Genomic DNA, 12597 nt, shown 5'->3' on the forward strand with positions numbered 1-12597 from the left:
CATTACAGGTGTTCTTGGTCTGGATTCTCCTAGGAGAATACATGAGTTTGGACCTTGTAGAAAGCAAAATTTCAAGACAGGCTAGGGCTTTTTTTATGGATATGTCTAGCAAGGAACCACAGGACAAGGTAGTTTTGTCTCTCACATTTGTTTAGGTCAGGACTGAGGGTCTTTGGCAGAGCTTTGTGGGAAGCCCAGGCCTGAGGGAATGAAAAGCAGCAGTGAGGAGCAATGAGTAGTGTGTGAGGAAGTCAGATCTGGAACAGCAGTTGTGGTTGGGAGGCTCTGTAACAGATTGAAAGAATATGGGGCTGACATGGAAGTAGCATTCCTTGAGAAGGAGGGCCAGCAGTATGGGCAGAAGTCTCACATTCCTTTTTGGTCACTGACATTCACAGGCAGAAGATGAGGATAATTCATTCACCTTGACTAGTGAAACCAACATGGCCACTATATCAAATCTGAGCCCAGGCAAGATCTATGCCTTCCAAGTACGAGCTAGAACAGCAGTGGGCTATGGCCCATACAGTGGAAAGATGTATTTCCAGACTTTAATGGGAGGTAAGTGCTACCATTTTGTACTCAGATCTGCACATGACCGTCTTTCACTTGTGTGTGTCCCTGAGTGTATTAGCTTGTCCTCTGGAGGACTGCTATCAGACACTCGTACTCAACTTGTATTTCTGTATATTGTAATTTGCATATGCCGATTTGTTCAGTCAAAGATGCTTCATGCTGTCAGAGTGTATTGTTTACACTCCCTTAACCTTTGCTACTGCCCTAGTCCTACTTCTTGTTGCCTCTGACCAGCAGGAGCAGCATGTGTCAGTAGAACTCTCTTTGGAGGGTGTTACAGTAGATAGCACTATACATTGCTGTAGTGTGGTCTCCAGCTGTCACAGGACGTCTTATAGCTGAATGGCCTGTGAAAGTCTTAAAGACAGGTGGGACACGGGACATATACACAGAAGCTTGCCTTCCAGCAGTATCACCGTCCATTCCTACAGAGAGTAACACATACCTTGTGATAGTCTTTGGTCTGGATCAAAGGTACTCGTATATATCATCCCCAAGCTAAATTAATAGGGGACAGTGGGATCAAAGCCCAGGTGTAGAGCTAGCCTATACTTAAGTGGCTATTCAGGTATCAGTGGACCAGGGGAAGGAAAAGTGGATTCAGAGGGAGCACTGGCTTTTCAGAAGTAGGAAGGAAGGCACTGGAGAAGCACAGTGACTGAAGGGGTAAAGGGATAACCAAGTTTACCATTTGTTGAACTGTCAGGACTAGCCTGGGAACCGAAGGGCTGGTAGGGATGGAATTATGGGTGAGACCTAGTTGAGTAGAAGGGAAACTCTAACAGTTCCTGTCCTCTGCATTTGTGTGTGTATGCATGTGTCTTCCTCGCTAGGGGAGCGCTCGGAGATGGTGCAGGACCGGTTGCCGCTTATCGTGGGCTCAGCGCTTGGTGGTCTAGCCTTCTTGGTAATTGCCGCCATTGCCATCCTTGCCATCATCTTCAAGAGGTGAATTCCTTGACCTGCTCATGTGCCTGTACTGCAGACAGTGGAACTTTCTTAACCCCGCTACATAACCCCGTCCCAAGGGAAAGAGCCTGATCTACATTTATCCAGATGTCCTTGAGATGCCATTTTCTAATTAAGAAAAGATCTTGCCCCATTGCTCCTATCTGAGGAGTCTCTCCTTTGGTAAACCGCTCAAATACTTAGCTGATATTTGGCTAGTTAGTCGTAAGAACACAAGGGACGCATTTTAAAGCTAGTGCTCAAAAGGTATTTCAATGCATCACTGTAAAGAAGGGACTGTAAATTGCATTTTAGGCAAGGAAGTGGAGAATTAAACAATGTAGTGAAGAAGGACTGGTGGAATAAGTATTTAGATCCACTGATTTAGAAGGTGCTAAATACCTTTTAACCAAGGACCAAGAGACAATATGGTAAAAAAGAAAGACAGAAATTTTAGAAAGAAAGAGAGAAAAGTAAGTGTCACTAGGAGAGCTGTGTAAAGGTACATAAGTCAACAATGGGGTTTTTGTTATTTGAAGAAAAGAAACAGTCATTACCTGCTCCTTGAATTTACTGAGGTTTGAACTTGGTCCCCTAGATTGTCAGTAATGGATTTCTCTATCTTTGCTCTACTCTGCCTTTGCACAAGAGGGACTTTTTTAGCTTTTTCCACTGATCTAAAAAAAAATGTATAAACGACTTAACTTTAAAAAGTGACATCGAGTTTTAGTTATTTCTTTTTTGTTCTCTTCTCTTTTCTGCATTTGTTTTCTCCTTCTGTGTATATTCTCTTTTAATATTTTTCTTTCTTGAAAGAAAAGAATTATCAAATATTGTTATATTTGCATTGTTGCCTCCTTTTGTAGCTTTGAACTGTTAAAAATATAATTTCTTGTTACAGCTGGAAATGTGATATTATGTGCACAACTCAATAAAGCATATATTTTTCTAAAAAAAAAATAAACCAAACCCAGAATAAATTAATATTACCAAAACTGTGTTGGGGAGAGACATGAATGGGTTTCTGTAAATGTATCTACACAAAAGGAAATATCATAAAAAATAGATTGATTTATAACCGAAGGATCATGTGCAATTAGTAGACAGCAGTTCAGAAAAAGTGGAGATACCAAATTTCTATTTTAAATTTGTCCTTGGTAATAAAAGTAAGTTTGAAGATGAAGGAAATGGGGAACACCACATGAAATGAGGAGTTCTTTAAAAGGTTGAATATATGTAGAGTCAAATGCTATAATTTTAACTTGTTTTTGTAAATTGTTGGTACACATTGTCCAGGCAATATACAATGTGAAACACTTGCCTAGTAAAGCCAATTTCTTTCCACAACAGAAAGAACAGATTTTGAAGGTAGAAATATCTGTGTTTTTGCAATCTTAGCAGAATTTAAAGAGATAAGCCCGACAAGTAAGAGTAATACACAAAGTTTCCTGTTAGAAAGACATAATTAGTTCAGTTAGTAAAGTAACATAATGTTCCATGATACTCTGTCTTCAGATGCTAATTCAATCAGCAGGTAGAAGGTATTGTGCTGAAACAGCAAAGCGTATGAGTTAACACGAATTCATGCATACAGCAGGGATACTACAGGATACCATAGGGTTTGATTTACAATCTGGTCTAATTAATACAATTTAGAAAAGATTGTAAACTAGCATGACTTGTACATTTTTGGAAAAAAAAAAATGTGAACACTGTTGGGAACAAAGGAAGTGGCTTGAAAATGGAAAATATATTTAGAGCAAACCAAGAATAACAACTAGATCATGTGGGAAAAAATTGCTTGAATCATACACATTTAAGAGGAGAGTGAAATCTGAGAAGCGCCTATGCTGAGAAGGAGCTATGCTTACTGGAAATTAGATGTATATATGCAATAAATATTACAATAATAAAGACCATACCTGTTTTGATCTCACATGCAAAAATCACATCATGGAACAGATTTCTGTCCATCTGGCTCTGTGTGGTTTGTTTTGGGTACCATATTTATGAAATGAATAGTCAAAGTAAACGTTTTTAAGAGACCAGGAGGAAGAATAAAGAAGAATTAATCTTTGGGGGAAATTTATACAAACTAAGCATTAAAGTAAATGGCTCTTAGGATATTTCTGAAGAACTTAAAAGGAATCGCAGGAGATGGCTTAGATTAGTATTGAAAAGAATAATTTGTAGTAATTAAATGAAAATAAACTGCAAATTTAGCCTGAATAGCAAGAAAACTTCCAAGGCAGTAAGGTTAAACTGTAATATCTTTTTTCAGCATAGTGCTGGAGGCCCTATCTTTTGTCATATCTAAAATGGGGATACAAACAGTGGTGTCAAAACTACCACATAGAAAACAAGCACACACTGGTTACCAAGAGATGGGCAGGATCTTAACACCCATCTTCTCTCTCTAAATTCAAGGATTCTCTGAGTCTTGCATTGACCTACCACAACATCCTATGAGAGACTCTTGTGTGTGTTTTGACTTTCCTTTCCTTTATGTCCTGCAGTAAAAGGCGAGAGACTCCATACACAGACCGCCTGCAGCAGTATATCAGTGCACGAGGTAAGTGTTCTTGAGCAACAGATGGCAAGGGCTCTTTTCAGGACTCATTAACACCTGTGTCTCTCAGGATTTGATTCTGGTGATGTTTTGGGCTGTCTCCTCCACTGCAGGACTTGGAGTGAAGTATTATATTGATCCTTCGACCTATGAAGATCCCAATGAAGCTATTCGAGAATTTGCCAAGGAGATTGATGTGTCCTTCATCAAGATTGAGGAGGTCATTGGATCAGGTAGTGTGAGATTCTGCAGATTTTGAAGTGCCTTCTTGTTCACCTTGATACCTGACACACTACTGGCCTGAAATGGACCCAACCATGGTACATCAAGTGTCTTGGGATAGCTAACCTTCATTTTTACCAAAATTCATCTTAACCTACTTAGCCTTAGATGCTGGCTCCAAACCAAGTTTAAAACACCCTTTGAAGACTCAGAGCTCCTCATTTGAACCCTGAAGATGTATTCTCCAACCTGACTGAATTCAGAGCCTTCAAGAACTTTACCTTAATCCAAATAGTCCTAGTAACCCTATTTCCAAGCAGCACCTGGAGTCTTCCATAGTAGAATGTTTTAGTGCACCTGCCTAAAATTCTTTGCTGTGTTTCCTTACTTGAGGTGTGTTTCTTCCCTCCCTGACAGGAGAGTTTGGAGAGGTGTGCTTTGGGCGCCTAAAACACCCAGGGAAGCGTGAATACACAGTAGCTATTAAGACCCTGAAGTCAGGTTACACAGATGAACAGCGGCGGGAGTTCCTGAGCGAGGCCAGCATCATGGGGCAATTTGAGCATCCCAATGTCATCCATCTGGAGGGTGTGGTCACCAAGAGCCGACCAGTCATGATTGTCACAGAGTTCATGGAGAATGGATCACTGGATTCCTTCCTCAGGGTACCACAACCAGAGTCTCCCACAACCGTTACCTCTTCATCTTGCTGTGTGCCAGTCTCAGATCTGATAATTTTGCCTGTCCTTCCTCTTCACCCCTGTCTCTCTAAGTCCTCAGTTGCCCTCTGCAAGTGCAATAGAAATAATACCAAATTACCAGAGTAAGTGATTTTGGGCCAACATGGTGAAAATATTCCAAAAGCTCACCCATCATATAAAATTTCTTCATTATTTTAGACCTCTCCAGCTCAAATAATTAATGGTAAACAATACTAAATTGCTTACCTTTGTACACAGCCTTCTAGTTCCTTATGTGCATGCTCCAAAGTTTGCCTTTCTAATAATGTTTTTCAGACTTTATTCCTCTGAATGTTTTCAAGTTTCAGCATTGTAATGAAGTAATGAAACTTGTAATTATTTTTGGACTCAGGGTTTCCAGTGTTTTTTCTAGTAATTAAACATAAATACAGGTATTTTCGTAGTATAGATGCTTCACTTCTTTTTTTACTGGTTCAGATGCTAATTCAACCACAAATGCTTTGGCAGGTACATTTTGAAGAGCACGTGAACCCATTGCATAGAATTGCATAGAACCCATTGTAAAGATCTTAACAGTAAGAGCAGATTTGCCTGCTCCCATTCATTTAGCCATCTTAGTAGTTAATGAGACTAGGCATAGGATGCTAAAGGAGGATATGGCCACAATATGAGATTTGTCTTCAGAAAAAGACCAGATCACCAGTGTCTGACTTCATTTAAGATTCATTGCCTTAAGCCCACCTTCCTTTCTTATTTGCTGTCCCTGAGCCTTCAGATTTTGGCTGAGGTTAAGATGTATGTTCTCTAACTTCATAAATCAACCTTGTTACCTTGCTCTTTGTTAGCCTTCCCTGTTGGCTTCATGTTCTGTGGTCACAAAAGCCTATGTTTGCCTCCTCACTTGCAGCAGAAGGAGGGACAGTTCAGTGTGTTACAGCTGGTGGGAATGCTACGGGGGATTGCAGCTGGCATGCGCTACCTTTCAGACATGAACTATGTGCATCGTGACTTGGCAGCACGTAACATCTTAGTCAACAGTAATCTTGTGTGCAAGGTGTCGGACTTTGGTTTGTCCCGTTTTCTGGAAGATGATGCTTCAAATCCCACTTATACTGGAGCTCTGGTGAGTTACCACTATGGAGTGAGTTACTGTAGTGCTGTCATCTATAATTTTTCTCTGTGTTCCTCCTTGATTTGGTGTACCCTTTTTAGTCCATCTTGAGACCAGAGATACCAGTGGGGTAGAGTCTTCTATGTTGTGGGCTATCTGTTCCAAACCAGAAAAAAACCAAAAATAACTGAATATCTGATCCACTCTGCCATGTGAAATGGAGTCTCAGTGCCGTTCTTTGTGGAATGATTGGTGAATAGGACAAACCTCATAACCTGACGTAGGTGTTACCTTTCCCCTTTCCTTAGCTTCTTACAGGAAGTATAAAGGACTGAAGGAGAGATTGAAGTCCTGTACTACTACCCTTTGAGGAAAGGTTGTTTTTTTTTCCTGCAGACAAGATAACTGGCATAAGTATATGGGCTTAGAACCAACCATGAAATGAACTTATTGCCTGTGAAGCTCTGACACATGTTATACATACCACAAAAGGGGTGGCAGTGTAACAGGCGGGTTGAAACTTCCATTTAGTATGCAGGGGATGAAGAAGAATTCAGTCACTGAAAAGTGAAACAAGTTTTAGATATATGTGTTTTGAAGGGCCAGCACCTGAATGATATTTCATCTGGCAGGTCATACCTGCAGTCAGGGAGGTCAAGATGGAAAGAGGAAGGAGTTAATGCTAGCCACTCAGTGTATCTGTCCGTGGTGTTGCAGGTTGGGATGGTTTAAATGGCTTTAGATTTCCAAATGATTGTGACTTTCAGGAGGATTTGACTATCTGCCACCTCTCAAATGCTGCAAAGAAGAGCTATAAAAGTTAAAATTATCATGGGATTTGTAGCAGCAAGTGAGCATGATTCTGTTTTATCATCTGTATTTGTCAGTAGAACAAGGTGAAAACCTTCAATATAGTTTGAATTTAAACCAACAATGTCTACAAGACAGCGTCAACTGGACTGGCACTCCATGCTCAGAGTTGTACCGTGCTACTGGCATCTGATCAGTTCAGTGATGGCATTTTCACAAATAATCCTTATCTCACTAACATTCTGGTTGCTCTCTGACTGCTTTCTAGGGCTGCAAAATCCCCATCCGTTGGACTGCCCCTGAAGCTGTCCAGTATCGCAAGTTCACCTCCTCCAGTGATGTCTGGAGCTATGGCATTGTCATGTGGGAGGTGATGTCCTATGGTGAGAGGCCTTACTGGGACATGTCCAATCAGGATGTAAGTTTTAGAAGTGGTGAGAATGTACATCTGCCTCTCTGTCTTGTATCACTTCAAGCAGAAGAAAGTCATACACCACCAAGTGACTGAAGCATGTTTGTCTTTTATTTTCCCAGCTGTGATAAAGCTTTGTTCTTCTTTTCCTGCAGGTAATTAATGCCATTGACCAGGACTATCGCCTGCCACCACCTCCAGACTGCCCAACTGTTTTGCACCTGCTGATGCTTGACTGCTGGCAGAAGGAGCGGGTCCAGAGACCCAAATTTGAGCAAATAGTCAGTGCCCTAGATAAAATGATCCGCAAGCCATCTGCCCTCAAAGCCACTGGCACTGGGAGCAGCAGGTGAGATGAGGCTTTAGTGCAAAATAATAGGGCTTGTCTCTGGGTAGGCATCATGAGAAAAAGAAAGCAGTAAATCAAGCTATACAGTACTTTTTCCAACCCTCTCATCTAAGACTGGGACCAAACAGGAAGGGGGAAAAATGGAGGAGAGGGGTAGAAGAACTGTATATCTTGATTCACTTAATGGGTGATGAGGTGTTGTGAGTGCTGAATGTGAGGGGAGATAAATCTCTTGATGAGGTGCGCTGAGGATGAACATGAGTGAGGGATCTTGGGGAATGAAAGGAGGGACACATTTGGGTGCAGCTACACAAGATATTCTGTGATCACACAGTATTGTCACACAAGAGGGGATGAAGGAAGAGAAGACCTTAGGTTATGGAGGGAAGGAAATCTGTAGCTAAAGCTAACTAGAACTGCAGCTTGCATTCCATATTTTCCCAACTGCATTTTGCAGCCTGATGGAACCAGAAGCAGGACATCAGCAAAGCAGAAGTCTCTGGGGGGGTAAATGGCACCAAGATTAGACGGCTGTTGGGCTGATGACAGAATTACATCCTGCTGGCCTGGACAGTTTTTGCCTGTGGTTATAAACCTTGACTCACGGCAATGTACTCCATAGCTGGAGGAGGGGAAAAGTGCCTAGTCATGCCCAGTTTGCTAAAAAACAGCACATAAGAGAGTTATAGCTTTGGGACAGATTTAGATGACAGGGAAAAGAGCAAAGGCCATGTATAAATAGTTGTTTTCTTGGCCTTTTACTGCTATGCTTCTTTGTGATGGGTGTTGGAGCTGAAACAACACACTCATCTCATAGGTTACTTTCTGATTCAAGGAGTGCATCTAGGAGAGGGAAAATGGTAAAAAGTTATAAGGTCTCATTTCCTTGCCTCAGAAGCCTCCTCACTGCAACTCTTTGCCCAGCTAATAGGTCTAGACCAGAAAGTGTGGAAAGATCTGGGGCAAAAAGAAGAGAATGTGCCTGAGAGACTATAAAATGGGAAGGAAAGATCAATTTCTTGGGTTGGGTTAGTTGTTTTCAGGCAGAAAAGGGAACACAGGTAGTCTAGAAATGGGGCATCAAGGTGGGACTTTAGGAATCAGGGCATGAAGAACAAGTATCGTTGTTCTGCTCCATTCTGTGCTCTTCAGAGGTTGCATTCTCTGCCTCTCATAAATCTGACCTTACCAGTGTGATCAACTGATGTTGATAACTTGGGTTTTCAGAACGTGCCTCTTTTGCAGACCGTCTCAGCCTCTCCTGAGCAACTGTCCTCCAGATTTCCCTTCACTCAGCAATGCCCATGAGTGGTTGGATGCTATCAAGATGGGCCGTTACAAGGAGAATTTTGACCAGGCTGGTCTGATTACATTTGATGTCATATCACGCATGACTCTGGAGTAAGTAGATGGGCAGAGAGCAGAAGATACCAGACACTGATTTTTCCATGGAGAAAGTGAAAGCAGTCTGAGAAATATTTAGTAACGGCTATATGGAGAATACATATGCATGAAAAAGGAGAGGGAGGCCAGAGCAAAGTAGCAACTGTTTCTTACATCTTATTAGGGCCTCTGGACATCCTCCATATCACTGTACATTGGTAATCTGTTTCTATAAGCATTAATACTGATCCCACGTACACTACAAAACATAGTGTTGCAGAGAGACTGTTTGTTACATCAAAATGTTCATGACAGCTGCCACAGGTAATAACAGCCATACCATATACTGGGTTGAAGTGTTATGTAGAAGACAGGAGTCAGGAAAAGGAACGTTCTTAGAATCACAGAATGGTTTGGGTTGGAACGAACCTTTGAAAATCATATAGTTCAACCCCCCTGTCATGAGCAGGGACATATTTCAGTAGATCAGCTTGCTCAAAGCCGCGTCCAGCCTGACTTTGAATGCTTCCAGGGATGGGGCATCCACAACTTCTCCGAGCAACCTGCTCCAGTATCTTACCACTGTTCCTTATATCCAGTCTAAACCTGTTCTCTTTCAGTTTAAAACCATTGTCCTTTGTCCTGTCACTACAGGCCATGGTAAAAGTCTCTCCCCATGTTTCTTGTAAGCCCCCTTTATATATTGAAAGGCCTCCCCGATAAGATCCCCCCGAAGCCTCCTCTTCTCCAGGCTGAACAACCCCAACTCTGTCAGCCTTTCTTCATAGGAGAGATTTTCCAGCCCTCTGATCATTTTCATGGCCTACTTCCACTGCTTTTGGTACCACAACCTAGGAAATTCTGCTGACGCCCGCTCCACCCACACACATTTGCCCAGCAAAGCAGAAGTCTTGTCAGCTGTTTCTCAGACAAAGATACACATACACATATATCCATACACATTGATTTGGATCTACAGGGAAATAGACTGGGACTGTTCAGAACAATAAGCCTGTTTTAACACCTTCCACATCCTCTATTCTCTTGCAGAGATATCCAGCGTATCGGCATCACCCTCGTTGGTCACCAGAAAAAGATTCTAAACAGCATCCAGCTCATGCGAGTCCATTTGAATCAGCTTGAACCAGTTGAAGTGTGATGTTTACACCATCCACTAGTCTCAAACTCTGGAAAGGTTCTGGGGGAATTCACAGAGATTTTCACTGTAAGAGAAAGAGATGTCAGTATGCTACTTGAAGACTTAATGCACCCAGAGAGTGCACACTACATGTCCTGTTCCATGAACAAAAACAAAGCCTTGCCATGATTTGAAAGCAGAGCTAAATAACTGGTGGCATTTAAATGTGGCTGACATCATACATTGGGCGTGGGTTGGGGGAGGGAAAGTTGTAATAACATGGGAGGAGATGGAATAATATCTTGGACAGATCACAAGCACCTGTTGCGTCTTCTCTACCAACAAAAGGTGTCAGACAGCTTTACAAAGCTATCAGCAGGCTTTATCTGTGCCTAGGAGCCCAGCAAAGCTACAAAGACTTTAATAAAGGCAACAGAAAATTACCATTTTTTTCCAAAAGAATGCCATCATGGTGTGAGAGATTATTACTCAGATGGAGGTGAGCATCAGGCTATCACTTGGTATGCCAGCTTGGTCCAGAATTCAAATTCCCGTTAGTGCACAATATGTGGTAAGCAATAAGACATGTCGCGTGGTAAAGAGGTTGAGAGTAAAGGGCTCAAAATTCTATTCTGTTTCATGTGCAGTTCTTGGCTCTGCTCCATGATCCAGGAGGGAAACTTACCAATACTTTGTGCTGACGCAAGGAACAGCAAGTCCTTGGTGCTATGCAACTCTATGGGACTGTAACAGAAGGGAAAAATAAGGATTCTTAGAATCTGTCCTGCTGGATCTGCAAGTGGAGAGGGAAACAAATAGGTTCTGGTCCTCACAAGTCTGTTCTTGAGAGGAAAGGCATAATATTCTGATATTCCAAAATCCTGAGCACCCAGAATTTGGGTTTTGTTCTCTTCTGACCCCCTTACAGACATTGGAAAGCGTGACAAAAAAGATCTGAAGCCCTTTGCTGTTGAAAAATACTTGCTCTTTTTCTCACCCTAACCAGCTACATCAATGGGCACAGCTGGTTGACTACTGTTTCTGAAGAAAAATGTAGACCTGCAGTAGTGAACTCCAAATAGACAATTGAAACAAGGGAAGTGAACTCTTTCACAATTTCTTGCCAAGAGTGATCAGGAAAGGGTACCAGTAAAGGAATAACAATGTCCTTGGGATCAACTATGTAGTCTGGTAGAGGTGTATCACAGTGACCAGAATGACAGAGCTTATGTCTCCCTTCAGACAGACTAGTACCTGCTTAAGGAAAGATCTGCTTTGAGGAGGAGCAGAGCTTCAGGACTGTATCTATCCCTATAGAGGAGTATGAAAACCTGAAGCTGAGCTTGTCCACCTCACCAATACATAGGGAAATTTAAATGTCCCAAAAGCAGGGTCATTCACCCGGTGTACAGAAACTAATTAACACACAGAGCCAAGGTATTTTATTCCCTTCATATTTGCACAAAGGTGGGTGCTAGGTGGCAGTTCCACAAATCTAGCACACCTTAGTACAAAACTACAACATATTTATCCTGCTACATAATTAGTATAAACCTGCCCAAATTTACACTTATTGGTTAGTGATGAACATTTCATAAAGTATTGGTTGACTGTATTTAAATTAGCCTTGCCTGCAAATACTTTCATATCTTTTAGCTCCCTCCCAGATTCCTTTCCCAAAGCACAGGTGGTTTGTAGTTTTGCTCAGTGGAAAATTCCAGTTTCTGCGGGATATCATTTCCACCCTTTGAGACTATGAGACCCTACCACAAGTCTCATATGTCTCACTCTTTCTTTTCATCCACAGTACGTAATTTCCCGTGATTTGTCTTACTATCATACTCTTGATGCATCCAAATAAAATACGAGCAATTATAACTACAAGTATAACAATGATTAAATTTTGCAATAAGCTCTGCAACCATCCACTAAGGGAGAATCCAAGTCCATGTAATATTTTGTTTATCCATCCCACTTTTATTGAGGCCCTCAGGTCACGACTTGACTGTGCCACTTTGTTTTATTTTGTCCAATTGATCCTCTAGATTTTCAGTAATGTTTGGGATGTGAACACAGCAGTCTTTATTATTTAAATCTAAATATCCACAAACCCCATGTTCATGTCGTAACATTAAGTCTAATGCTAATCTGTTTTGTAAAGCCACTTTAGATATCTCAAGCTGTTGCCAATTGTGGTTTCAAATGTTCAGTTTAAATCTGTAGTTAGGACTCCCCATTCTAGGGGTTTTGCAGCGGATTTTGGTAGTTGAAGACATGCAGTCAGACTACTGATATTGTGGATTCTCCTGAATGACTGGGTGAGTTGTAAGACTAAATTTGCTTTACAGACAGCAAATACTGAATATATAACTGTAACA

The 12597-nt window shown here is 41.5% G+C and overlaps 1 protein-coding gene across 1 annotated transcript in view; it reads left to right on the forward strand.

Moving 5' to 3' along the window:
• The window catches only part of LOC309586827 (ephrin type-B receptor 5), a gene marked incomplete at its 5' end in the record, with an annotated part of 58098 nt that extends 47724 nt beyond the window's left edge, over positions 1–10374 (forward strand). Inside the window, 10 exons of the mRNA XM_082304375.1 lie at positions 399–561; positions 1410–1524; positions 4041–4096; positions 4207–4326; positions 4733–4980; positions 5924–6139; positions 7206–7355; positions 7505–7698; positions 8944–9099; positions 10132–10374. Of these exons, the coding sequence (XP_082160501.1) occupies positions 399–561; positions 1410–1524; positions 4041–4096; positions 4207–4326; positions 4733–4980; positions 5924–6139; positions 7206–7355; positions 7505–7698; positions 8944–9099; positions 10132–10240 (1527 nt within the window). The 3' untranslated portion in view covers positions 10241–10374. The remainder of the gene's footprint in view (positions 1–398; positions 562–1409; positions 1525–4040; positions 4097–4206; positions 4327–4732; positions 4981–5923; positions 6140–7205; positions 7356–7504; positions 7699–8943; positions 9100–10131) is intronic.
• Between the last annotated feature and the right edge of the window lie 2223 nt (positions 10375–12597).

Source organism: Platalea leucorodia, assembly GCF_965183815.1.
Source record: "Platalea leucorodia genome assembly, chromosome: 2".
NCBI classification, from domain to species: domain Eukaryota; kingdom Metazoa; phylum Chordata; class Aves; order Pelecaniformes; family Threskiornithidae; genus Platalea; species Platalea leucorodia.